Here is a 25,945-nt window from a genome sequence, read left to right as displayed (position 1 = left end):
CAATGACGTGTGTTCAGTGTGGATGTATGTGTGAAGGCACAGCACCCTCAAGTGACCAAACAACACAATGACAGAAGACAAAAACCTGAGTTCCATCATCTGTTTATTTCCCTGCATAAATATATTTATTTCTTCTAAAGAGAAGACATCAGATGAGATCTAAATGAAAGGTTTCCATCATGAAGTGGGAGCATTTTTTATAGCGGATGCATGACAACATTTACTTCTTAAAGTATTTTCCTTTCAATTAAAGGCTTTTCAAATGCAATAAAGGTTTAAACTGTTGAGTTAGTAGACACTTTCTCACAAACCATTATTCAACAGAAAGGTTTAAGCTCATGTTACTCTATGCTTGAGATCATGGCAGCACTGTTTGAGTCCTCTGGATAAAAAAAAAGCAGGCTCTCTTCATGTTTTTCTCTTTTTCTTCTGCATTTTCTTCCCAGACAGCGCCCCCTTCTGGGCTCCTCGAACCATGCCTCGGAACTGGCCTTGCAGTTTGGCGCGCTTCCTGAAAAACACGTTTTTAGACACCTTTAGCAAAAGTTTTTTTTTAAGTTTACCACCTGGCAGGAAAGCGGTTAGTACCTGCGATTGAGCTGGGACTTCTTTAGAGGTATGTAAGCATATGGGTCAAGTTTTCCTTTCTTCTTCACATCTCCTTTTCCTTTCTGTGAGAGGAAATACGTTTCTGAGCAACGGCACACTTTAGTCAGCCGACATTTTTCCAGCATACTCACTTTTGATTTATAATCACTTCCCCAGTCTTGCGCCTGTCCCAAAGGTCTGTGGATGCCAGATCCTCCAGCTGACCAAAGAACACAATATTGTTGTTTAAATGTCCTGAGACAATAAAAACGTGTTTGAATTTTAAAAGGTTACCTTTATATTTCGAAATGGGTTCAGTTTCCATGTCATCAAAGTTGTCATCTTGAAACTTCCTCTTTTGTGACTTCTTCTGTGGTTTTGTGGGAGGAAAATTAACAGTCATCACAGAAGTAGATCAAAAAAGACGCTTCATTTGTTCTTTTAACCACTTACAGTTTTCACTCCTGTTTCTTCGAGGATATCTTTCATCTCATCTCCATCTGTGAGGGAAATAAAAACATGTATAAAAAAAATTCAGACAAAAAAAAAAGCAGCTCATTACCTCTTACCTTTATCCTTTGCTTCCTCCTCTTCCTCCTCTCTAATGATGAGCCGTCCATCTGAGGTGACTTTAAAGCCGTGGTCCCCCTTGACAACTTTTTTCGGCTGTGGTTTGGTGGCTGACAAACAACAAAGACTTCGTAAGCTAGCAAAGTAAGATACAAATCCTCCACCAATAATAACTATTTTACCTAAAACTCTCTGAGAAACCTTCGGATCCAAAAAGTTAAGCGGGTCATCTTCCTCGCCCTCTTTGAGCCACACCCGTCCTTTCTGCTGTTTTCCTGTCTTCTTCTGTGCGTTACGACCCTTTCCTTCATCCTCCGACAAATCGCTGTCAGACTCCGCCAGGATGTCTTCAATGCTGCAATAACGGAAAAAAAAAAAAAATGTAACATTGACATTTGAGACGAACAGTCAAACTTGAGTTGGCTCAAGCGCAGTACCTTTCACTTTTCATTTTTGGTCCCTCCTCTTCGTCAGCTGAGTCGTCCTGCTCCTCGGAGGCCTGTTTTCGTCTCTTACTGCGAGCTTCGGCTTTCCGGATGTTTACCAGCACTTTGTGGTGTTCTTCAGGCAGCATGCTCTTCACCAGCTCAAATCTAGACACGAAGCAGAACTAAGAGTCTTTGATTTAAAAAACACCAAATACAGCATTTCCAGTACTTTTAAAACAGTTCCAGTGCCTAAACCTGCTCGCACTGCTTCTTTAAAATGCGAAAAACAGCAGATTTTGCATAAACTTTCGCTCGCTCTGCACTTTGACTGAAGCTCCGCCCACCCTCACAGCCTCACCTCTCCATAAATGAGCCCGCCCACAAATGCTGGAAAGATAAAATGATTGGCTAGAATCATTTTACCGGAAAAACTGAGTAGAATATCGGTGATTGAAATTGATAAGAAGCACTACAACCGGTGTGTTTATTCGGTAACGGTAGTTCTGTTTACATCGGTACTGTACCAACTTGAGCTTCGGTACCCATCCCTAACAGAACATCATACAAGAGGAAGAGCACACAAGTGTCAAAAACTCACCCAAATTTTCTAATAAACTTGGTGAAAATATTCTTTAGCTTGGTTCTGAAGTGTCTCCTCATATCATCTTTGATGTTTCCGATGGCCTCCATCTGAGGAAAGATAAAAAAAAATCTTTATTTAAGACACTATGGTTGAAAATTAACATATATTTTAAACATTCCTAAAACATCCCTTCTAAGGCATAAATAACCCTAAGTCTTAAACAGCTCTTCTGATCTTTTATTGGAATATATTTCCAAAGACATACTGACAAAAGAACCAGGAAGATTTTAGTCAAATCTGCTCCCAAAGGCAAATAAAAAACAAGTACAATTCTGGATCTGACTCATCGGCTGATAAAATTAAGATTTTTTTCTATTTTGATATTAGATAAACTTTGACTTCCAGTAGACACAATGTAAGCATTTGTACCATCACTGTGACATGTGAGGCCAGCGTCTTAGGATCCATGATGAAGAGGATGACCTTGATGAAGCCTAAGGCAGCTTTGACCACCTCTCTGGTGCGGGACGACAGCAGCAGACAGACGTTGTTGAGCAGCTGCTCTAGGGTGGATTCCTCAATGAAGTCTGAGTTAACAACAAAGAAAAAAAAAAAGCACAAGCTTAAAGTCTCACTCTCATAAGAAATGCTGTATTTGGTGTTTTTAATAATGTTCTTCTGATGATGGAGGACGTATATAAAGAAACTTTAGATTAGAATAGAATTTCTGAGTATTTTCTGAACATTTTTTTATTCAAATCGTATATGATGACAACATTTCACTAGACACTGTAGTGCAGCAGAAGATTAGAACACGTGCTTTAAGTTGATTCTAATAATAATCCCCTTTGCCAGTAGATTCCACCTTTTAACATCATGTGGCTCAGTTATCTAAAGATCTAAACAGAAATGGCAAAACTTTATTAACTAAAGCAAATTACCCAAAACAACAAACCCAACACTGTATTTCAAGAAGTCAAGTCACTTTTTTTACCCTTAGATTGGCCAGAGGTGCGACTTATATATTGTATATTCGTTATTTTCCTGCTAACAACCAGTTTCCCTACAACAGCTGTTTCTCAATTACAGGCGCTAGAGGGCACTGTAGGTGCATGCGTCAGTATTTGCTGCCAACGGCATCACAGATGAAGAAGCGTCGTCCGAAACAAACACGGATAAACAATCGTTTGCATTGAGACAATACTTTTGTTCTTTTAATTTTTTCTCTCCTTGGAGTAATGCAGGACAGCAAGTCATCAAACTGAGACATCTGAAAGTGCCATCATTCAGATGCAGCACCTGTGGTATAGAAGGTAACAATTGCGTAAGAAAAGAAAAAAAAAAGACTGAATGATCTCATGAACCCATAAACGTGATTATCAACGCTTTAGTAGAGCTCTTTAAAATTAATCTTCCGTGATTTATAAACGAGATATACAGTCAAAGCCTTCATGTAGTGATGAGGCTACAAACTTCAGACAGTAGTTTCTCCACATGCAATGGGAGCGTCTAGTTTATGAACACAGTTTTGGACAAGCATTGAGGATTAAATTTGACGCGTGTCAAAAGAAGCAGCATGCGCAAATTTAACGAATGACTCAGGTTTGGTGTGAACACAGAATTATGCAGGGCTTGGCAAATTTGTTTATAAATGTAGGACTTTTCTCTTAAAAGTGCGACTTATACTACGGAGTGACTTGTATATGTTTTTTTTCGTTCTATAGTATGCATTTTTTTTGCTCCTGCGACTTATACTCCATAAAATACAGTATTTATTTAAATTGTTAGCTTTTTTCTACGAAGCCAAAGAGTCACAATGGCTTCGGAGCCTCAGGTTGCAGACCCCTGGTGTAAACCAATAGCTCAGTTGACGGGAAGAGGCGGGCGGGGTTGCTCCGTGCCACAGTCCCGTCTAAAACTCAGAGGCAAATTTCTAATTAACTGCAGCTCAGCAGACACTTTGTTCTAGAAAACGACATTATCATAATTAAAAGGACCACTGGAAGCGCTTTTAAAATAGATCCAAAGATGATCGGAGTGGGACTTTAACCCCGCCCACAAATACTAGCCTCACTAGACTCACCTTTGTATTCAAACACCAGCCGTGTCAGCGCCAACACCGCGCAAGTCATCATGGTGACAGAGCCTGTGAGGCCAGCGTACACCAAAACCAAAAACTGCTCAAGGGCATCTGGAACACAAACAGAGGTGGCAACCAGGATTGTTGGTGGATTAAATCTGAATCAATGCACAAAAAAACAAAGCTTTACCTTTAGTGTTACCACAAAATCGAACAAAGGCATTTCCTATTTCTACCAGGAGACTGTAGGCGCTCTTTCGGGCTCCAGCAGACACCTCCTTGGTACATATGATCACCTGCAAGAGACGACATTGCCGTAGAAACCACAAACATCGGCGAGTAACTAGTCTGCTCTCCGATTAGTGCTGGTACCTCTGGCAGCAGCGCAGTGATGAAGTCCCTGTTGCTCTCATCTAGCCTTTTCACTATGTGGAGCAAACACCTCAACCTCGGCTGGAAAAAGAACAAAACAGTCAGACGACACCAAGAAATACCTCCTCTACAGATTTAGGAGGAAGACATCTTACCCTTTTTGCAGGAGAGGAAGCTTTCTTCAGGGTGTCCAGCAGCACCGCTTTGAGTGTTTCCAGGTTGGACACCACGAACGACTTGCACTGTTCTCTCTCTGCTCCACACAGCTCCTCCAGCACGCGGTAAGCCTTTTTCTGCATGCCTGGTTCCTTGACCTGAGAACAGATGCATCAACAAACAAGCAATTAACAACGCAGGTTAACTATCCATCGAAGTGAAGCTTAGAAACCTTTACCTCCAAATATGGTCTAATCAGCTCAAAGGTTTTAGTCATTGTTGCCTCGTCTACAAAAGGAACCATTGCTACCACGAGATCCATCACAGACAACCTGAGAAGCAGATGAGGTCAGAGCAATAGAAGCAAAAAGAGTGACTACAGTAAATAATGCTGTTTTGCAACATTTAACTAATTATTTCAGATTTAATATCAGTAAATCCATCTCAGCGTGTCTTACCGGATGAACTCTGAGCTGTCGGCGCTGGCCAACCTGTCCGTGGCTTTTTGCATAAAGGTGCAGATCAACTGAAGAAAGATTGAGAAACGGTTAGTCGTTGACATTCAAAATTTAAGGTCAGGCATTTCTCCAGACTTTTTTGCCCCCAATCTGATTAAAAATCATTTGATTTTGAGTATCTGCGGATCCGCTGATCCGATACTTTTGTAAGAGAAAAAAAATAAACAAATTTAATACACATGGTACCCCTATTTTTATTTATCCCTTAGCACTTAAACAGTGCACTTCTGTGAAGTACCTTGAACAATGAAGTAACTAGTGCAAATATCAACTAGTAAAAAAAGTCAACCATTTACTAGAAAAAAATGTTAACTAGTAAAAGTAGGTGCTAATTAGTCATTTGAGTTTCGTGACCGTAGCTTTAGAATCTTCAGAGGTATTAGTATTTATTGATTATGATCCATGTTCATTCGTAAAAAGTAAACAAAGTAATTTTCTTCTAAAATCTTTAGTTGCAGAATATCTATCTTTCTATAGAATAGAATAGATTATCTTTATTTCTATAGCACTTTTCCCAGAACGAATCACAAAGTGCTTTACAAAGAGCATAAAATCATATCAAAACACAAAAATTAATAAAATACAATAATAATAATAATAAAACAAAACACAGTAAAACAAGGACTAAAATCAACTAAAAGCTCTCCTGAATAAAAACCTCTTGACCTGAGATTCAAAACACTGAGTCGATCTGACGCAATGACAGCTGAAGACGGTTTAGGGAGCGTTGCAGTACAACAATAAGGTGAGAATGTTTGTTAACTGTAGCTTCAGGGTCTTCAAAGACAATGAACATTTATATATGTCAGGACCATAAATATATGGACAGAGATAAATTTTTCGGCCACGGTCCGAGGTTGTGAGGCTACAGCATTTGGCGTCTGCCACCGTTTGCCACTCAAGTGCCTTTTTGGCATTAGTAATCCCCACACTGTGCCCTCAAAACAACATTTTTCTCCTCTTTTCCACCTCGCCAACGATAACTTCTACTTCACATTGAGTGAAGTTACGTTTTTTTGATTTCCTCTCTGTGTTTGCCATGATCTCGCAAGACATGAATATTAATTTGTGGGCGTTTCACGGACTATTTATGGGCAACTATAGGCGTGTCATGAAGCCGCAAAAGCTGCGCAGCATTTAGAATTGGTTGTGATTTATTAAGGGAAAGATGCGTAGGATGTGCGTGCGCACGGTTTTATAAATCCGAATATTTCTGAGCGTACGCACATCCTATGTTTCATCCGTACGCCACTTCTGACGCAAATCCTACGCAAAGTTTTATAAATGAGGCCCCAGATGCTGGGTTTTTCCTTCTGAATGCTCTGCCAGGCCTTAACTGCAGCGGCTTTCAGTTGCTGTTTGTTTGTGTGCCTTTCTGTCTGAAGTTTAGTCTTCAACCAGTGAAATGCATGCTCAATTGGGTTAAGATCAGGTGACTGACTTGGCCATTCATTTAAGAATATTCCACTTCTTTGCTTTAATAAACTCCTGAGTTGCTTTGGCTGTATGTTTTAGGTCGTTGTCCGTCTGTATTATGAAACGCCGCCCATTCAGTTTGGCTGCATTCACCTGGATCTGCACAGACAGTATGTCTCTGAACACCTCAGAATTCATTGGGCTGCTTCTGTTCTGTGTCACGTCATCAATAAACACTAGTGTCCCAGTGCCACTAGCAGCCATGCAGCCCAGACCATCACACTGCCTCCACAGTGTTTTACTGATGATCTAGTGTGCTTTGGATCATGAGCTTCTCCACGCCTTCTCCATACTTTTCTCTTGCCATCATTCTGGTAGAGGTTGATTTTGGTGTCATCTGTCCAAAGAATGTTTTTCCAGAACTCTGCTGGCTGTTTTAGATGCTTTTTAGCAAAGTCCAATCTAGCCTTCCTATCCTTAAATAAAACCAAATCCATTAAGAACTTTTAGTGAAGAAGGAAGAAGGTACCTGCATGTCGGTGACCGTTAAATAAACCTTGATGGTATCCAGGATGGCCATCCGGTAGCTCCCAGACTCTCCGGCTGCAGGCTGCTGACTGTACACGTTAAAGAGGATGGGGAGGAAATTTTTGGAGAAGCGTCCCAACTCCACCTTTTCTTCCTCTTTAAAAAAAAATCCGAAAACATCTGAGATTATTGGACGTTTTCATTGATCTTTTGTTTGTCGGCTTCCTGTGACAACATGCATGGTCTCACCGGAGGAGCAGCTCTTGTTGATGAGAGTGCGCAGTCCCTGACACACCGGGAGTCTCAGGTCTGGCCGTTCATTAATGGCCATACCCAGAGTGCGAGCAATGCCTTTGAAGGACGCCATCAGGTCCACAGGACATGTGCAGAAGCCAGGAAGCATGGTCCAAATCTGACACACACCAAAAAAAGAAAGAAATAAACCTTCGTCTTCTTTGATCAATACTAAACAGCAGCCATTGATCATTTTTGACAAATTCCTGCAACACCTGTAACCCCTGTGCTGTCTTAGATGACCCCACCCTTACATTGCCGTGTTCTCCCTACCATGACTAAGGTGGATAAAGGTGGAAAGATTTCATGTAATCCATGGACACCAGTGAAGATCACAAATCATTGAAGAAAAAAGGTTCAGCGCACTGTCTAGTGGGTCTAGATGACCCAACTCCCAACGTTAAAGTGCCTAGGATACCATAAGGGTTAAATAAGATTTAGCTCAGAAGTCAGCAGCTTAAAGGTTTTAGTAAATCTTTTACACAAGTTTCCAAAGATAACTAAAGACATGAAATGACATTAAGTTGAAAAATAAAAAGGATAAAAGTGCAAATCAATAAATAAAGGGGCATAGAAAAATATAACTAGCGAGTTTCAGAGGACTGAATGGTTATGCTGCAGGCAGAAACCGGCCCAGACGAGCAGCTGCTGTCCAGATGCCTTTGATCCGACTCTCAAAAGTACAGTGTGAAAGAATACTGAACCACAGAAGGTGGAGCGTTTTTCAACATTTTTGGTTTAATCAGAGTCCAGTATAAATGTGGTTTGAGCGTATAGATGCATGCAACAAGATCAGCTGCAATTGATTAGTGTTATTATTCAAAAGTTCACATCCGCACCGTTACTCTAAGCTTACTTTAAATTCAGTTTTTTTTAACTTTCGTTAAAACTTTATTTCAATGATCACTCCTTTAATATTTCTTTTGATGTTTTTTGTAAGGCAATGTGCTATACAAATAAACCTGCCCTAAAACCCAAGGCATTGGACAATCCCGTCTTTTAGTGATTAAGGAGAAGTGAGTGAACTTCAACATAGCGTGAAATATTCTTTTTTGTAGATGTTGCTAATTAACTGAAGCTCCTTCTTCCCGTTTGTCAGTGTAACCATGTGTGAAGTACATTTTGGAACACGCCGACCATGCTTCACACCCACCACTGAATCTGTACTGTGTGGGACTTTAATATCAAGCTCAGGACAAAACTAATTCTTCATGTACCTGAAGCTGCAGTGTCTGGTAGACTTTGGCCTCTAGTTTGTTTCCTGCCTGCTCCAACTCTTCAGCTGCAACACAAAGCAGTGACATCTGTTATCATGTAAAAACTTTACAATCCTGAGTTCTCACTCGGTTTTACCTCTTTGCTTGAGAGTAGAAGCCAGTGGGAGGAAATAAGAAGTAAAAAAGCCAAGGTTGGTGTTCTTCACATGATCTCGAATGACGGGAATGAGCCAGCTGCGTGGGAACTCCATGTCATCACTGAAACAAAACCGGCGGGTTAAACAAAGACTTAAAGACAAAAGCTCCTCCACTGAATGTCCTCACTTTTGCCCGGTGATGTTGAGCGGCACAGCAGCCAGCACAAGCTGAGGACCCATGCTCTCCACAGCTCCTCCCACGGCCAGGTCCAACTCCCCGCTGAAGGGGAACTGAGGAGTGGATCGCAGGTCTGCAAGAGACTGGAGGGACTACCCGCCACACAATACACGTCCTTAGGAAAAACATATCTTCATTTATTCTAAAGAAGAAGAAAAAACTCAGTCTTGCTTAATACCTTGGTCATGATGGCATGAGCTTGCTTCCCTGCCACTCTGTAAAAGCATCCAAGGATCTGCAGCACAAAGGGCCAGGAGGCATGGAAGCGATAGGACAGTCCGTCCTCTACGGTGCTGGAATACATTTGATGATTATTAATGCAGAAAAGAGGGAAAAGGGCTCTGATGGCTTTTGCTATTAGTTTTCAGTCATACCGGAACATTTTGTAGACATATGAGGCGTTTCCTGCAGAAGCAGTGGCTTTGACGACGCCTATTTTCTCCATGTGAGGGGCAACACATTCCGTTAGTAAAGTCTGAAAAAGATAAACAATAGTTTTGAGAATGATTTGACAAAGTGAAGCGTTTTTGAGTGTCATAACTTTGTATGTTTTACCTTGAGCGTGTTGGTTGCAGCGGAAACCACTGAAGTGTGTGGAGAAAGCAGGCAGGACATGGCAGCTGAGAAGAGGCGTGGGAGGTGACCCAGACTCAGAGAGCTCTGCAAACTAACAGAACCAACAACGGTTTCTTCTGATGGGAAATCTACCACGGAAGATTAGGACCACCATAAGAAAAAAAATACATCGATGTACAAGAATAAAGTCGTAAAATTATGAGAAAACATTATGAGAGACTGAAGTTGTGTATCCCGGCCACTCGTAGGCAAAACATCCTGGACAGGTCTTCAGTCTGTCGCAGGGCGACAATCGCACACCCTTTACATCTAGGGATAATTTAGAGTCAGCAATTAACCCATGAAGCATGTTTTTGGACGGTGGAAGGAAACCAGCGTCCCTGGCGAAAACCCAGGCATGCACAGGGAGAGCATGCAAACTCCACACAGAAAGGTCCCTCATTGGTGTTCTGTTTCAGGTCCCCCAGCCGGGGGCCTTCTAGCTGTGAGGCAAGAGCGCTAACCACTACGCCACCAAGGAGCACAAGCACAGGGGGCTTGTGGGGCGCCAGGATAGGCTCCGGCAGCCCATGACCCCAAAAGGGAAAAGACGATTAAGAAGATGAATGAATGAGAAAAAAGGGTCAAAATTCAACAAGAATAAAAACAGGTGTTGTAGATCTATGCAGTCTAAATGCATACTGCTTTTCACTCATTTATTTTATTCTAAAAAAAAAATAAAGTTTATTTGGGATTACTTTAGCCACTGTCATTTTATCTGGAAAGACAACCTGACTGTATTGATAAAGTGCATATAAAAGTCAATGGTTTTATAAACCAGTCAACAGTTCTTTTAATGATCAACATGTCCTGTCCATCACTATCCATAGATGTTTTATTCTACCTTTGTTTCCTTCATAATCAATCACAACATTGGTTCTTTTTTTGTTGTTGTTGCTCATTTTTTTTTCTTAGTAACTGTCTTTTGCCTTAATTCTCGTAAATTATCAATGTATAATTTATGAAGTTATAACTTTATTATTGTAACTTTATGTATTTTTTATGGTGGCTCTAATCATAAATCTGACCAGATTTGTGTTAAAATGTGCGTTTGTACCAGGCAAGATGAACATGTGCTTTCTCCATGACCGTGAGCCAGGCGAGCAGCGGCTGCAGGTCACTCTCACTGGGGAGATAATCATAGAGAGCCTGTGGATCATTAGAAGAGAGTTAAAATCCCCCAACAGGTTCGCTGACATGATGACATGCTGCCCTCTGTGTTCTTACTGTGATGATTTGTGCGTTGAGTTCTGGTGAAAGGGTCGAAGCGTTCGGCTTCCCACTGAACAGCCTGTGAAAGGCCTGCATGGCGCTGGCTGTCACCAGCTTCAGCCAGACAAACAGAAAAACGCGTTACAATAAAAAATACGTGCAAAACCGCAGGTGTGAAGCATTTGCAGGCTTCACATCCTCACCACATGGCTGAGAGTCATCACTCGCAGCAGAGTCTCACAGCAGGACTTGACAGCTCCCACAGGAAACGTTCCCAACAGTTCTTTCAACAGACAGAGCACGTGGAGCGTAGTGGTGTCCTCTTTGCCGCCTGAGCAAAAATAAAGAACAGGATTGACTGGAGAACCATAAAAAATACATTTTAATTCTGTGACTGTGTTTTGTACTTCTTAAAGTTTTTAAAAGCTAAAATTACTGTAAAGTTTCTAACAGTTGAATGCTTTTAATGTTTTGTGGATTGATTTTGTTTATTTATTTTTTAAACCCTAGTTTTTGCAAAATAACTGGCAAAAAATTAATCAAATGATCTTTAGATTCACCACCTTGAATTCATGTTGTAGTAAACAATCTTATGGTAGTGAATTATTTAACAAATCTCTGTATGCATTTGACCAATCGGATGGACCCCGTTTATAGTACCGTATATAGATGTTCGCCTTCTATGTAGACAAGGGTCATTTGGAGTCTAATTTAAGTTATGTTGACTCTTATTTAAATTAAACTGTTGCAGTGAAATGGAAAATGTTTTGGTTGTTTTGCTATTTGTTCATGAATCACAAGTTATATTGTCATTGCATTGCATTGTTAAATTGCACTCAATATCTTGGTCTAGGACAAAGGTATTGATGAATTCAATTATAACTAGGGCTGCACGATATGAGGAAAACTTGCGATATGCGATATTGGTGATTAATATTGCGATAACGATATAATTTGCGGTATATAAACAAATATCAAACCAACCAAAAACATAATTTCCATTTCAATGCAACAGTATAAAAATTATACTCCAAATGACCCTCGTCGACGTAGGAGGCAAACATCAAACATAAAAGGCCTCATTTGATTGATCAACAGCGTAAACGGGTCCTTCCGATTGGTTAAATGCATAAAGGGATTTATTTCATTTATTCAATATTTCAAGCTGCCATGAGATTGTTTTAGCACATGTAACCCTTGTGCTATCTTAGATGACCCCCCCCCTTTTATTGACATGTTCTCCCTACCATGACAAAGGCGGATAAAGGTGGAAAGATTTCATGTAATCCACGGACACCAGTGAAGATCACAAATCATTGAAGAAAAAAGGTTCAAAGCACTGTCTAGTGGGTCTAGATGACCCAACCCCCAATGTTAAAGTGCCTAGGATAGCACAAGGGTCAAGGTAACCATTTATTGCGATTTTTGCCGATTTTTGCGGTATGCATATTGCACAGCTTGATGTCGCGATAACGATAAATTTGCGGTATATTGTGCAGGCCTAATTATAACCATTAATTCATTCGACTGCTCATTATACTCAAAACCCACGAGTTGTTTCTGGTGTCCATTAACACTTTAAAACAGTGATTTGGTTCATATAAATAGAATAAAATCTGTTTTGGAGGAATGTATTTGGAGGATGTACTTGGTGTTTTGTCTCAGGAGCAACATTTGTTCTCGAGTCAGTTGGGATCGAACGTGATGCCTAACCTCCCGCCTGCTCCATTTCCTTGATGCAGAACTTGGCGGTGGTCGCGGCAGCAGGGTGATGGGCCGGGGCATCATCTCCAAACAGGAAGTCACTGCCTCGAAGTACGGAGCAAACGCCCTGCTGTGCTGCTTTACGGATCTGAGAGGAAAAGACTGTTATTTTAAACTCTTTACTGCATTTATTTGTCAGAGATTAGGTGAATTAAAGCAGACTAGTAAGATAAACCTTTGGCTTGCTGTGCACCGTGAAGCTCAGCAGGCCGTGGTAAGCCTGCAGAGTCGATGGATAAGTCCAGACGGACAAGTCCTGCTTCCGCAGTAAAGTGGCGAGGCATGACAGAATCTAAAATGCACAGAAGAATATTAAATAATTCTAAAACCCATTTTAAACACAACAAACGGTCTTGGATTGACTAAAATGCTTAAATGTTCTCACCCATCTAAGGGCAGATGATGAATCAGACGAGGCCTGCTTTGACATGATGTCCATCAGAGCCTTGGTTGTGTCTGAGAACTTAGACATGAGAACTGGAGCAGGAACTCTGCAAAAACAACAACAGTGAAAGATGAGGTTGGGCACCATTTTTTATTTTTTACTATAAAAAAACAAACTAAGAAGTGCCAAAGAGGTACCGCTTCATGACGAGGTTAAGGAGGTATGCCACCGCCGTCTGAGACTCTGGTGAATCCACAACTTCCAAGGTGGTCATCTACAAAAATAAGCACAAAAGTCTAAGAACCATGAAAATAGTTTTTAAAAATAAATGGAGTTATTTACACAATGCCCACAAGTTATTTGAATTCTTATCGACAAAAAAAACCTCACCAAAGCAGCAAAATACTCTGTTTCAGTCTCCTTTCCTCCTTGACCTCGAATGACCTCAGTCACAGCTGCCAGAACTGCACAGATCTGGGGAGGAAACAATGAAAAACTGAAATTTGCTTGTATTTATAATATTTACCAACAAGTGGGGGTAGCATTTTTGCTCACATTATTAGCAAACAATCTGTGTGTGACATCATAGGAAAACCATCTGTCAGGAGGCTACTTTCTGTAGTATTTTTGTGGTTTTTCTTATCAGAAACGAAGCAAAAATTACTTGCAAAGACAACTAACTATAAATTTAAGAAAAGAACGATTTTCAAGTATTTCATCAGGTGCTGTTTGAGGAAAACATTTATCATAACACTTGGCAGCCCTGCCTCACAGATGATTCAGTAGACCTAGTATCAAAAAAATACTGTGTATATGGTGTATTAGAGTATGTAAGACATTAACAGAGATGATCTAGCAAACCAAAATCCTGAACCCCCCCTTGCCTTCCCAGTTTCTTCGAGCTCAAAGCACGTAGTTTGAGTATTTTCTACATCAATAATAAGTTGTTTTTCAGACCGCATTTTTTTGTCTGCTCCTGATTCACAACTATTTAAATAAAGAAGTACTCAAAGAAATGGGAGTACCAGTACTTGCAAATTTGAGCTTAATCATCAAAAAAAATGCCACAAAAAGACATTCTAAACATATTATCATAAGAGCAACAACTTGTAACTTGATTGTAAATACAGTACACACCTCTTTATGTGCTGCTGAGTTGGACTCCCAGAAGCGCTGCACCTTCCTGAATGTGAGGTTGGAACAGTCTGAAAGGCCACTGAGAAAGGTGCCAGAGGTTCTTTGTGACATCTCATCAGGTTCCTCCTCCATGCGAGCCTCTTTGCAGCTGCCTGTGCCGACCTCCAGAGTCCCTGCCTGCAGCTCATTGTGGAGCTTGAGCGCATCGACCGTGAGATCACTCTTTCCTGCAGGAACAAAGCACATTTTTTCACATTCTGATAATTAAAAGTATAAAGTTTAAACCTAACTGTACAGTTTAAGGTAAAAAAAAAGATCAATCTTGACAGAGAAATATTGATTTATAACACACTTTTGTTCTTGTTCACAAAAGCAATGCTTACATTGTTTCCTAATGTAGGGACGGAAGTGGAATTCCTCAATTTGGCCAATTTTAAATTAAGAATGGCCCTAAAGAGAGGAGGTGAAATGTCTTTAACCCCCCCCCCCCCCCCTCTGTTTTTTTAACTTACTATCAGGATGAGAATGTAGGGCGGAATAATATTATCAATCACAGTTTCACTATTTATTAAAATAAATGACTAGTTGAGTGAAAAGTGTTTTTTAATAACTTAAAAAACAAAACAAAAACCTCAGGTTTAGTGATATCCAAGCCCAGACAATTCTGTCTTAATCAATGTAATCTGTACACTCACTGCAGGTCAAAATGTTAAATAAAATAAATTTAAAAAAACTTAAGACAATAGCATAACTTTAGCACAATTTCTTTTCATGGTGATCTGAGTCAATCTGAAATCAATGATGGTCCCATGAGTGTTAGTTAAAAATTCACCACAGATCATTACACTGGATGCTTAGTTAAAGCTAACGAACAGACGCACGGACCCACGTGCAAACTCACCACTGGGTCGGCTGAAGAAGCGGCTCTTCGCGGCCTGTCGGAACCGGTTCGTCTGCGGGTTTGAGTCGCTACTGTGTCCTTTCTTCCATCGTTTCAACTTCGAACCGGTCCCCGAACGAAGTTTTCCCGATTTGACCATTTTGGGGTTGAAATTGTTGCTAGCCCCAAAATGTATGCAGGTAAGCAGATGACTGCCCGTCGCTCGCAGATGACGTCACATGCGTGCCCGAATGTTTGTGATTTTCTATCTCTAGATGGCGCTGCTCACGATGCAATCGAAACAGACTTTTTTTATCTAGTTATTTTGTGTTACGTTATTAGAATATTTTGAAAAAGCAGGGTCTAAGGGCAGGGATGCAATTTTAGATTAATTTGTTTAGTTAAAGTTAAGTATTATTCTATTGAATTCTACACATTTATGATCCTTTTTGATTGTATGTTTAATAATAATAATAATAATCCATTTTATTTAAAGCGCCTTTCAAGAAACCCAAGGACTTTACAAAACAAAGGCTAAAATATACATTAAAAGCACAATAAATATAATCGTACCTTACAATACAGTACGAAGCCCATTAAGACGACTGTTGTTGTGAATTTGGGCCTTACAAATGAAATTGAATTAAAAAAAATCATAACGATCATAATATTAATGAAAAAGATCAATAAAACAAATTTTCTAAACATAAAACTAAAACTTCAGTTTCGGGGTTTACAAATAAAATACAAGGAATCTAAAACCACAAAGATTTTGACATTAAAATGCATGAAAAATAAATTAGGGGGAAAAGGTGTGTATACAAAAACAACAACTGGGAGTTAAAAGCCATTGAAAATAGATCTGATTTAAGGAACAAATCTCTGCTTTTTGATATAGAGCTACACAATTGAACAAGTTTAAAGCCTAATACCTAAATGATGTATTTGCTACTTATGTTTGTGGGCCTTGTAAAAACACAAGTTTTTTGCCAAATGCCAAACATAGTGCAGGCCAGGGGCATTGGCTTGGTTTGCAGCCTGAGGCTCTGGAGCAACATGTGGCTCTTTTACCCTTTCATTGTGGCTCTCTGGATAAAAGATAACTAAAAGTGTTCATAACGTGAAACAGTTACGTATTTTTGGACAACTGGTTGCATCAAACCAAACAAAATATTCAAAAAGTCAAACTTTATTCTACTCATTCAAAAACAGCTGAGGCATAGGACTGATCATGCCAAACTGATGACAACAGTACCCATAATGCTCCAAAAACCCATCTAGAGGTGTGGTTTTGTACTTTATCAAAGTAAAACTAAAACAATTAGACTGATTTTTGATAACGTGCTCAGGGATAAAAGGGTCATTTTCTTTTTTTGAAAAAAATGCAATGATTTTTAGTGAGCCCTATAGTCCTTAAAAGAGTAAAGGTCACTTAATTTGCTCTGATTTAATTTTAGTCAGTTAGGTTTATGAAATTGCTCCATTGAGATAATGCTGTGTAACACAGCATCCTTTATTTTGAAAGGAAGTAGTGTCTGTCAAAAGCTATAAACTGTTTCATGTTTTAGAAAAAAAACCTCGACATTGTCTTTATATTTATGTTTTATTAATGCCAGAAATTGAATAGTTCGTTCAAATGTATCATAATAGTAACAAAAATGTAATCAGTGTCTTGTTCTTCTGCAGGGTGAAGTCAGACTTTGTGGCTCCTACTGGGTTGTTGTCAGTAAGAAAACAACCTGAATGGCTCTTTAAGTGTTGAAGGTTGAAGTTCCCTGGTATAGGCATAGGTCTACTCATAAAACTGCCATTGGGTCGTACAGAATTTAGAGCCTAATGAGCAATTATTGCTTTTAATGGAAAGATTCAAAGAATCAGTCAATTACATAATACAAATATATAGATTTAAAAAGAAATCTTTATTCTTGGACAAAGGGATTTTTATAAACATTGTTATACATTTCTAAAAAAATCTAATCTAATCTAATCTAAAAAAAAAAGCAAAATAATGCAAGGTTGGTTAAATTGATCAAATGTAAAGAAACCAATGATGGGACAATAGTTAACACTACTCGTATGACTATTTGGCATCACAAACGAGCATGAACATACTGGTAACGGTGCATTTGCTTTAAGAATCATCTTTCTAAATTGTTGTGTGGATATTTAAGCTCACCAAGACATCGATAAAGAAAATCACAACAGCAATTAACAGTTTTGAAGATTTATTTGAATCCAGAAAACAGCTTATTTTACATGAAACTACTAATTGTTTTTCACATTTTGATTCCCTTTAGAATCAATCAATCAAACGTTATTTTTATAAAGCACTTTCAGAAAGGTGCTTTCATCATGTTCCATGTCTTCATTGTTATTAGGTGTTGTACACAGTACTTTAAATAAACAAAAAAAATATTTTATAGTAAAAAGTTGATTACTTTCTACTTTTCAAAAAAGGAAAAAAAGTGTCCTTAATTGGAGCCCTAGGCAAAGTGTTTCATTCACCGCAAAGCAACAGTAATGAGGAAGAGAAGAACCCATGTCAAAAACAGAGCTTCACAAAGAAACAGATGCTGGGATGAACATTTTTAGGGCTACCCTTGTGTTTCAGCGCTTTTCAATAATTTTACTTCATTTGGGAAAAAAGAAAAGGATAAATACAAAAAGGACCGATATAAAAGCAATAACTTATATATTTATATACAATTGTACACAAAATTCCAGTGCATTAGAAGCTGGATACTCATGTCAGGCCCTACTCCTATCCCTGCAGCCCCATCTGGCTCATTGTTCCGTGATTTAAATAATTACTTTCCTTAAAAATTTCTTTTCCCCTCAATTAGTTATGACAGATGGGTTAATGTTCACGATTACTTGGACGACAAAATCTTTCTGAATCTTTGCATCTTGGAGTCGAGTCTTGTCAGTGAGCAGCTTCCCGGAGAAGAACCACCTTTGACGGGTCACTTCTATGTCCTCCCGTTCTTCCAGCTGCTTCTTCAGTTCGGCAATAGAATCTGCCATGCTTGCTGTGAGACGCACGTCTTTTCCTAAAAAAAACAGACCCATTGTAGATGATATATATTGCTAAAATACTGCAACAAGGAGACAAGGTTTTTTGTTTTTTTTTGGCAGCTTACCTGTCGATAATCGCACCCGCAACTGGAAGTCCTCTCTGCATGGTGAGGCCTGAGCTTGTTTTTGTGTGCAATCAGACACTTTGCAGTCGCTGGACGTCTCAGTGATGAGATTAATTGGTGGAGCTAAGGTGTAGGCCGGGAGCTGATAACGATTGCCAAGTTCATCGTAGCTTTCTGTGAGAGAACCTGCAGACAAAAATTGGATTCCAAATCATATGGAATCAAAACAAACTTTATGTACATAGAACTTTTTCATATGTCGAAACACAAAGAGCAGTACACCCAAAAAATAATGAAAAATAAGTAAATTGGTTAAAATATTTTTTTAATATTTTATATTTACATAGTGAGGTAACAAACCAGTGACTTTTTAATCCACGTTTGAAACATTAAAGTAGTTTAAAACAAAAGCACTGTTCCATGTTGGGACGGTGCTTTTTACTGTCCTGGCTCTGCATGCATCAATCCATCTGCAGTGGTCAAAGCAGCTCTGTGTGTTATGCAACCCTCACAGCAGTAATCTCTGGACAATTCTTGCTTGTGATTCTGCAAATGTTTTCTTTGCTAAACTGATTACTGTGGACTGTGCATGTAGGCAACTTGGCTTTCAGGGGACACAATTTAGATGATGTCAAAATGTCAAACTGTGGTTTCTTACCGTGTGGCAGCGTAATGCAGGCTCCATCCACTATTGCCTGTGCCAGCTCCAGGTCATTGCACTCCACAGCCAGAGCAGCAGCTCTGAGGGCATCCCAAATCTCTTTCCGTCCATCGAAGGCTGGAGCTGTATCCCAAAACTCGTCCCTCTTGCTCCTGAGCTGTCCTTCTGTCATCGGGTACTCACTCTTCCATTTAGGACACTCCTTCTTGAGAGGCTCATTGCGAGCTATGGAAAACAAACAAGGGCAGAGCAAATGAAGCTCATTCCAAGCTATGTATTTGAAAAAAAAAACAACAGTAATATTAAGCAATTATTAAAGATGAAAACCTCAAAAAATCAATAACTTTCTGTCGTGTAATGTAAAAACAAAGAGATCTAAGTTCATCTTTATATTTTTCAACTCGAACTGTTTTGGGATTTCTTTTCCTTCAGGAGTTTGCAAGAATTAAAAATGGTAGCAGTTCTCCAAAAGAAGGATAATAGAGAACACAAAAATGATTTTTTTTATAGCTGTGTGCTGCTGCGGTGGCTGGAAACTCAGTCTGCATGTGCATGGACACACACAAACACACAAACACACACACCCATCAGCGGATTATGAGGTCAGTAATCTGGTTCCACATAACAGGATTTATGCAGTCTGGCACTATCACATTGGTTGGAGAGATGAGCGGTTTTTAACCAATAAGAAGAAACAACACTACAAAAAAGAAAAAAGGACAAGAGCATCAATTGGAATCAAAAATCCAAGTTTCCAATGGAAAAAACTGGCAGAAAAGTTTATTTTTTTCACCTTTTTTTGCAAAAGCTTTTATCTGCAACATCCTTTGCATACTTAAATGTTGAAGATCCCTTGTTTTAAAACCATTCAATTCTGAAGTTAAGGAATTTTTATCAAAAATATTTAGCACATTTTTTACACGAGATGACAGAAGTCTTGCGTTTTTGATCAAGCTTAAGCTTCATAATCAGCAACTTTCAATAATCACTCCAGAACATCAGGACTTTTAATTTTTTTTTGTTCACAATTAATTTATTATTTGTTAAATAAGATTGTGAGCTCCAAAAATTCACTTTCATTTAGACTTCTGGGTTGAATGGCCTTGATCTTCTAAATAAAAAATTCCACTTGAACTGGACTTACATGTCCTAGCTACTCCTAGTTACTAGTTTACCTGTTAGTTCAAGTCTTTATTTAAATTTTTTTTTAAAGAAATTCACTAGTACCACATTTTACAAACTGCTTTAAGCAAAATGGCAAAAAAAATCAAAAAAATAATTTTTTCTACAGTTTCTAGAAAGTTCTTGAGCTAACCAATTCTAACAAGTTGTCTTCCACTTTTCCACATTTGTCTGAAATATCGTTTTTCATTCATTATCATTCATTCATTATCGTTCATTAATGAATAAATTAATGAATGAATGATTGAATGATTGATGAATGAATGAATGAATGAATGAATGAATGAATGAATGAATGAATGAATGAATGAATGAATGAATGAATGAAGGAATTATCATTGGTTGACTGTTCTTCTTTTACAAACAGAAACATGCTTAATCTTTCCGCAAATGCACCCCATGGTATGGCATACATTCTTTTAATAACTGTTGTTTGAAAATAAAAATAAAAAGGTTAAAACAGAGTTTAAAAACTGAATACATATGTTGGAAGTCATGGTTTTATTGTTCTTTACTACTCTCATTTGTTAGTTTACCTTTTACTAATAAGACTTGCTCTTTTTTACATACAGGGACTTACACCAAAAAAACTTTTTTTCACATGTTTTTGACATCTATTAGGTAATTATAAATTAATTGGTGCTGATGTATTTTTTATTAGAAAGATTTGAGCTGGTCTAGATTATACAATTCTTAAATGATTTGAATATTTTTGTCTTGTTTTGGTGTTTTTCTAGCATTCTTTATAACAATCTGTGATTTGTTGTAATTTCAACTGTAAAAAACAATAACATTTTTGGAATTTTTAAACATTAGTTTATTAAGCAAACAATCTAAGTAAAGGTTTTTAATCAACTAATTGATCACACTCCACCAGTCAACTGATGTAGCTTATAGAAAATAAATAATTGCACTTTTTAGGTTGTTAAATTATATCCTTACCTGTAAACTCCACCATTTGGAATCTAAGATTAAACTGCCAAAGACTTTCAAAACAAAAATAACTTTTTTATGAAATATAAATGAAAACATTTTAAAATGAATAAAAATATGCAACTAAATGAAACCTGTAGGTGTGTTGTCTTGTGCGTCTTTATAATACAATAAACTTAACGTATCAAATATTAATAAAGACTAAACTTAAACTATTTCATTTTTAGCTATCAGAATTGAGGCTGTTACTCAAAATTATTAAATTGACTATTAATAAACCTGTTAACTGTCTAATGACCCACTAAATGCAGCCTTGATTAGAATAATTTTTTTACTGAATTTCTTCTTGTACTTTCAGGGCACTACTTTTATTTTTTAATGCCATGGACAATTGGAGAGGTAAAAAAAAATCAGCTTGTCTCGACAAAGTTATGTATTTAAGTCTGTCAATATAAAATATAAATGTTAAAAATAGTTTGTTTGTAAAGCAGTCAGAGGAATCGGTTTTAGTCGTCTAATTGAGTCATTTTCTTGGTTTATAGTGATTTATTTTAAACAAGAGGTACACACATTTTAGTAACCCCATAATCCCATACTTGAAACCAGCAAGAACAAGTCAGACGTGCATGAGATAAACTGTTAAAAATTCTATGAAATCCATACATAAACGACACATATAAGTGCCACAAATCTCTCCACACCAGAAAGGTTGTACTTACTTTTTACTATGATCTTAAAAGGTGCGCTTGGAGCATGGTAGTAATGGTATTCCCTGGAGTTAGGCACTCCCATAGCTCAAAGATTTGTGGAAAATCAAACTTCCAAACATCAAAAGTCCTTCAAAAAAGGTTTGCAAAAAGCAATCGCAAAGAACAGCTGGGTCTGCGCGCCACAAGAAAAGCACAATGAAAAAGTTCAAGCTCAGAACCCAAAGGTGTTTTGATACTTCCCTAGTTGCTTAAAAATGACAACACCTTCTCCAGATTTATCCTTTCTAATAACAAACCCACCACCTTAAAATACCATGAGAGCACTTCAGAGGAACAAGTTCAATGTATAGACAAGAGTGTCCTTGCCAGACTGCAGCCTCCTTACACAAGAGGTCTAATCCTATCAGCTCTATTAAAAGACTGGACGGAAATACACAAAGACAACGTACTCAAGCTGTTACCAGACTCTAAACTCTTGTTAGGTCATGCACAGGGGGAAGCCACTGTAATTCTGGGAACATAAAAATCTTGTTATTTTGATAACTCGATCATTACAGAGGTTTATTATAAGAACTCATATAATATTATTCCTACAGCTGATCATTTATGTCAACCAAGTGTATCACTTTCACTGTAAATCCCTGTCTCTTTTTCAAAGCATTGATGCTGTGTAGTGGATCCACAAAGATAGAGCCAGCGAGCAGTCTCACAAATGAAAGCTTGCCGTAACCGATGCCTAATTCCAAGTCCCGACCAGCACTTATTCAGGAGGAGGGAGCCGAACAGTATTTATATAAGCCCTCCTGTCAGATCAGGTCAGCTTAGATACATAACTTGGCTGTAATCCTTGAGACATTCAACACCTGCACAATGAAGACCAAGATTGACTTCTGTGCAGGAGGTTACTAATGGAACTCATCTTCAAAAGGAACTTTCTTTTATCGCTATTTGTCCATCACTTTGAACTCATTGAACACAGCAGATGCATGTTCTTGACATTTTATGCAAAACCCCAAAAACCCTTTGAATGGTAGAATTATCAATACAGACTCACAGATTTGCAATTACATTCAAGTCAAAAGACTCCAGAAGTTACACAAAAGCCATAAACCTTCAACCACTGACACATCTATCCTGCATTTTTAAAGTATGGATCAAAATCATGTAGTAGCATATTTTTATTTTCCATTTTTAATGATTGTGTCACATTGGTAGATTGGAATGACACATTTTTGTAATAAATTGATTCATCTTGATCCCTAAAAGCAACATATTTGCAGCTATTTGGAACTTAAACCCAAACTATTATCCCTCTACCTCTGTGCTTTAGAAGCTGGAGATGACAAAGAGGCTTATGAAGTTTTTCCTTTTTTTTTTAGACAGACTACTGACAGTGAATAGTTTTGTAAAATAATTTTTCTAAAAAGGTTTATCCTCTGACAATAGTAATGTTCCACCGTTCAGCATATCTCTTCAAGGATCGCCCCTTGAAGGGAATAGGCTTTCACTGATTCACACAGAGAGATTTCTTCCTCACAAAATCCTGTATTTGATCCCCACTGGGGACTGGCACAGGGGGACCCAGACTTGGGCCCCCTTGTGGCTACATAGTTGAGCAGTAGTGCTTTGGGTCTTGCCCAAGGACTCACACAGAAGTCAACTTTGGTACTATCCAGTTTTTTTTTTTTCAAGTTTACCAGAATGCTGGAAAGTTGCTTAGTAAATTGACAATTTCTGTCCAAATCTATAATTTCTGTTACTGTTATGATTATAATTACTGTATTGATTGTATATTATTGAGATATATAAATCTTTAATAAAATAATATATTCATTTACCAGCATGAAAGAGGCCAGATGGGGTTTTAAAGAGTGTTTTTAAACTCAGAACACATTGTCCCATTGCGATTTTGACTTATCTCCATCCCATAAAATTACATGCCAGGAAACAGAGGATTACGGTGCTCCTCGGGACACTCTATATTGAGGTTTCAGCTTCTTACCTCCACGTTTTTTCCCTCTCATAGATCCTGGGGCCCTCCCCTGCCCATCCACACTGCTCCTCCCCACGCAGCCTCCCATCACGGTGTCTACATGCCAAGAGAGGCAGAAAAACAGCATCCAGACTGAATCAAATTCGACATATAAATCATTTTATATGCAAATGCAATTTAGAGTTAAAAGGCTAAAGAAAGGGTATCCTGCAGGGGAAAAAAAGCATCATCGGAGAGCAATGACAGCTCAGCACTTCTCATCCCGGAGAGGTCAGCCCAGAGCTGCTCTAATGTTTGTGTCACGTGTAGCGCCAGCTGATGGCAGCATGCTTCTCACGCACTCTATTCTCTGATATTACTTAACAATATATAGGTACCAACACAAGAATTGCGTGTCATTTGGATATGTTTGAAGTATTTGGAGTTTTACGCACGGTTGTGCGTAAAAATCCAAATACTTTAAGTCTCAACACCATTTGGAATTATTAAAATGAAATATGTTAACCAACCGTCACCTACCAGAAATCCAGTCTGCTAGATTGTGCATCCTTCTACAGTTTGCTTGCCACATCCGAAAAGAGTGCAAAATCAGTTTTTAGGAGCTTCCAAATCCAGACTAGAGGCACAGCCTACAGGAAGACAGACACACAATGAGAAAACTGTCTGAACGTCTGATAATCTGCATGATCATGATCCAACAGAAACTCTCACCTATTCCCGCAGCTCCTTTTGGGGGAAAAAAAAACTACTCTCTTCTCACTCAAATGACACAGAACAGAGGACCATATGGAGATGAAACGACTAACGACCGTTTTCTTGGTAAAAAGCGACCCGCCTTTCTAAAAAAGCACCGTCAAACCGGCCGCCCCTCGTCAGGCGTCACAGATAAACCTTACGCGCGTTTTATCTAAACTTTACGGTTAAATCCTCACGCGGACGCGCAAAGACAATTACGGTTTTTGCTTAATATATACAATGAGAACTGACATGCTTTAACAAACACACACATTTTAATGTGAAGTTTTTGGAAGCAAATATTACAATTGACCAAAAAGTTTGTGATGCTTTGAGTAAAATGCAATTATTCATTTTGCTCATGAAACACCAATAGCAAAATATGACTTTGGATTATGATTTTTACGAAACTGCATTGTTTTAATTTGATATCTCTGAGGAAAAATGTCAGTATGCACTTATGTTACCCATAAGAAAACCAGGCAAAGCGAAGAACAGAGAATTTTAGATCATTTCTCCCAAACTCTACTGACATTTTTGAGAGTTGAGACTTTCTATAGAATGTAGCTGGCATAAAAAATGACCGCCAAAACAAGAAATAAATGAAAATTCATGTCATGATGTGGTTTCGGAGCAAGTATAAATCAAAAATGGAAATTTGATCAGTTTGCTGTACTTGCAAGCACTTGATTTTGGAAATGTTTTGGCCCAAAACTGCAGCTTATTTAGTGTAAAGAATAAGAAATAGTACATTTGATTATTTTATGTTATATTTAATGTTCAAGAGCTGCAGCTTTGAAAAGTCTGAAGAAGAGGTTTGCACACAGAACAAAAGAAGGCTTTGTGTAAGTAAGAGACACAATCTGGATGACAGAAGAAGAGCATCATGGGTTTGCACCTGTCTGGATGTATGCAAGAAAAAAATATATATATAAAAAATACAAAACAATACAAATAAATCTGAAAATTAATTAATTAAATGTAAAAATTAAAGTAAATTACTAAACAGACACACACTTGATTTATGGCTTTTCTTTAGTAAACTGGGCTGAGAGTCTCTGAAAAACAGAAACACAATCATTAAGTCTCACACTGTACATTTCTAAATTGACCTCTCAAAGTCTAGAATTACCATAGCTTTAATGTAAATTGGTTATATATGAGAGTGATATCAAATTTGATGAAATCCAGCTTTTTTTATCTAGTCTATTAAAAGTGAAGTAGATTAGACAGTCAGGACTGAATAAAAAAATCTAACTAAACCGACTATTTTGATTAAAATCTAAACCAAAAATGTTAAGACATTGCATCAATAAAAATGTATCACCACAGAACCATGCATCAGTACCATTTAGAAAAATAATAAAAAAAGCAAAAAATATTTAAAAAAAAGCTTTTGGTTCTACTCATGACTTTAGAAGGTCAAACACTGACACCTGCTGGAGAATAATGTGAGAAACTTGTTAAAATATA

The 25,945-nt window shown here is 38.2% G+C and overlaps 2 protein-coding genes across 4 annotated transcripts; both read right to left on the bottom strand.

Annotated features, from left to right (window-relative positions):
• Nucleotides 1–85: 85 nt before the first annotated feature.
• On the bottom strand, nucleotides 86–15,360 carry rrp12 (ribosomal RNA processing 12 homolog). 2 transcript variants are annotated; one of them, XM_004077163.4, is made up of 34 exons: nucleotides 15,140–15,360; nucleotides 14,239–14,465; nucleotides 13,492–13,575; nucleotides 13,299–13,375; nucleotides 13,102–13,207; nucleotides 12,892–13,008; nucleotides 12,666–12,804; nucleotides 11,156–11,283; nucleotides 10,968–11,066; nucleotides 10,798–10,889; nucleotides 9,681–9,792; nucleotides 9,500–9,600; nucleotides 9,304–9,418; nucleotides 9,075–9,217; nucleotides 8,887–9,008; nucleotides 8,751–8,815; nucleotides 7,489–7,651; nucleotides 7,241–7,395; nucleotides 5,236–5,303; nucleotides 5,016–5,109; nucleotides 4,777–4,935; nucleotides 4,622–4,702; nucleotides 4,440–4,545; nucleotides 4,253–4,360; nucleotides 2,599–2,756; nucleotides 2,185–2,276; nucleotides 1,596–1,751; nucleotides 1,341–1,513; nucleotides 1,158–1,268; nucleotides 1,042–1,088; nucleotides 883–958; nucleotides 741–808; nucleotides 589–671; nucleotides 86–511 (listed from the first exon to the last, which is right to left on the bottom strand). In XM_004077163.4, exons 1-34 carry the CDS (start codon nucleotides 15,276–15,278, stop codon nucleotides 409–411), a joined length of 3,867 nt encoding a protein of 1,288 aa, XP_004077211.1. In that variant the 5' UTR covers nucleotides 15,279–15,360; the 3' UTR covers nucleotides 86–408. The 2 variants fall into 2 exon arrangements, with proteins under 2 accessions (XP_004077211.1, XP_020565270.1); XM_020709611.1 differs by having other exon boundaries at nucleotides 883–955; nucleotides 15,140–15,278.
• Nucleotides 15,361–17,326: 1,966 nt separating this feature from the next.
• LOC101167228 (ubiquitin domain-containing protein 1-like) lies at nucleotides 17,327–24,719 on the bottom strand. 2 transcript variants are annotated; one of them, XM_004077162.4, is made up of 6 exons: nucleotides 24,449–24,719; nucleotides 24,257–24,366; nucleotides 23,747–23,833; nucleotides 18,917–19,144; nucleotides 18,259–18,444; nucleotides 17,327–18,168 (listed from the first exon to the last, which is right to left on the bottom strand). In XM_004077162.4, the coding sequence occupies exons 2-6, from the start codon at nucleotides 24,306–24,308 to the stop codon at nucleotides 17,954–17,956; spliced, it is 768 nt and encodes a 255-aa protein (XP_004077210.2). In that variant the 5' UTR covers nucleotides 24,309–24,366; nucleotides 24,449–24,719; the 3' UTR covers nucleotides 17,327–17,953. The 2 variants fall into 2 exon arrangements, with proteins under 2 accessions (XP_004077210.2, XP_011482789.1); XM_011484487.3 differs by lacking the exons at nucleotides 23,747–23,833; nucleotides 24,257–24,366; nucleotides 24,449–24,719 and adding an exon at nucleotides 21,754–22,968.
• Nucleotides 24,720–25,945: the final 1,226 nt, after the last annotated feature.

This window comes from Oryzias latipes, chromosome 15 (assembly GCF_002234675.1).
Source record: "Oryzias latipes chromosome 15, ASM223467v1".
NCBI classification, from domain to species: domain Eukaryota; kingdom Metazoa; phylum Chordata; class Actinopteri; order Beloniformes; family Adrianichthyidae; genus Oryzias; species Oryzias latipes.
This window is presented reverse-complemented; position numbering and strand designations above follow the sequence as displayed.

Excerpts from the sequence above, each read along its gene's own strand:
- LOC101167228 (XM_004077162.4), bottom strand. The coding sequence starts at position 24,308 with ATGTGGCAAGCAAACTGTAGAAGGATGCACAATCTAGCAGACTGGATT. Across the intron at positions 18,445-18,916 it reads CTGCATTACGCTGCCACACG|GTTCTCTCACAGAAAGCTAC; the intron begins GTAAGAAACCAC and ends TTTTGTCTGCAG. Across the intron at positions 18,169-18,258 it reads GCGGGTGCGATTATCGACAG|GAAAAGACGTGCGTCTCACA; the intron begins GTAAGCTGCCAA and ends TGTTTTTTTTAG.
- rrp12 (XM_004077163.4), bottom strand. The coding sequence starts at position 15,278 with ATGGTCAAATCGGGAAAACTTCGTTCGGGGACCGGTTCGAAGTTGAAA. Across the intron at positions 4,703-4,776 it reads CTTCCTCTCCTGCAAAAAGG|CCGAGGTTGAGGTGTTTGCT; the intron begins GTAAGATGTCTT and ends TTCTTTTTCCAG. Across the intron at positions 809-882 it reads ACCCATTTCGAAATATAAAG|CTGGAGGATCTGGCATCCAC; the intron begins GTAACCTTTTAA and ends TTCTTTGGTCAG.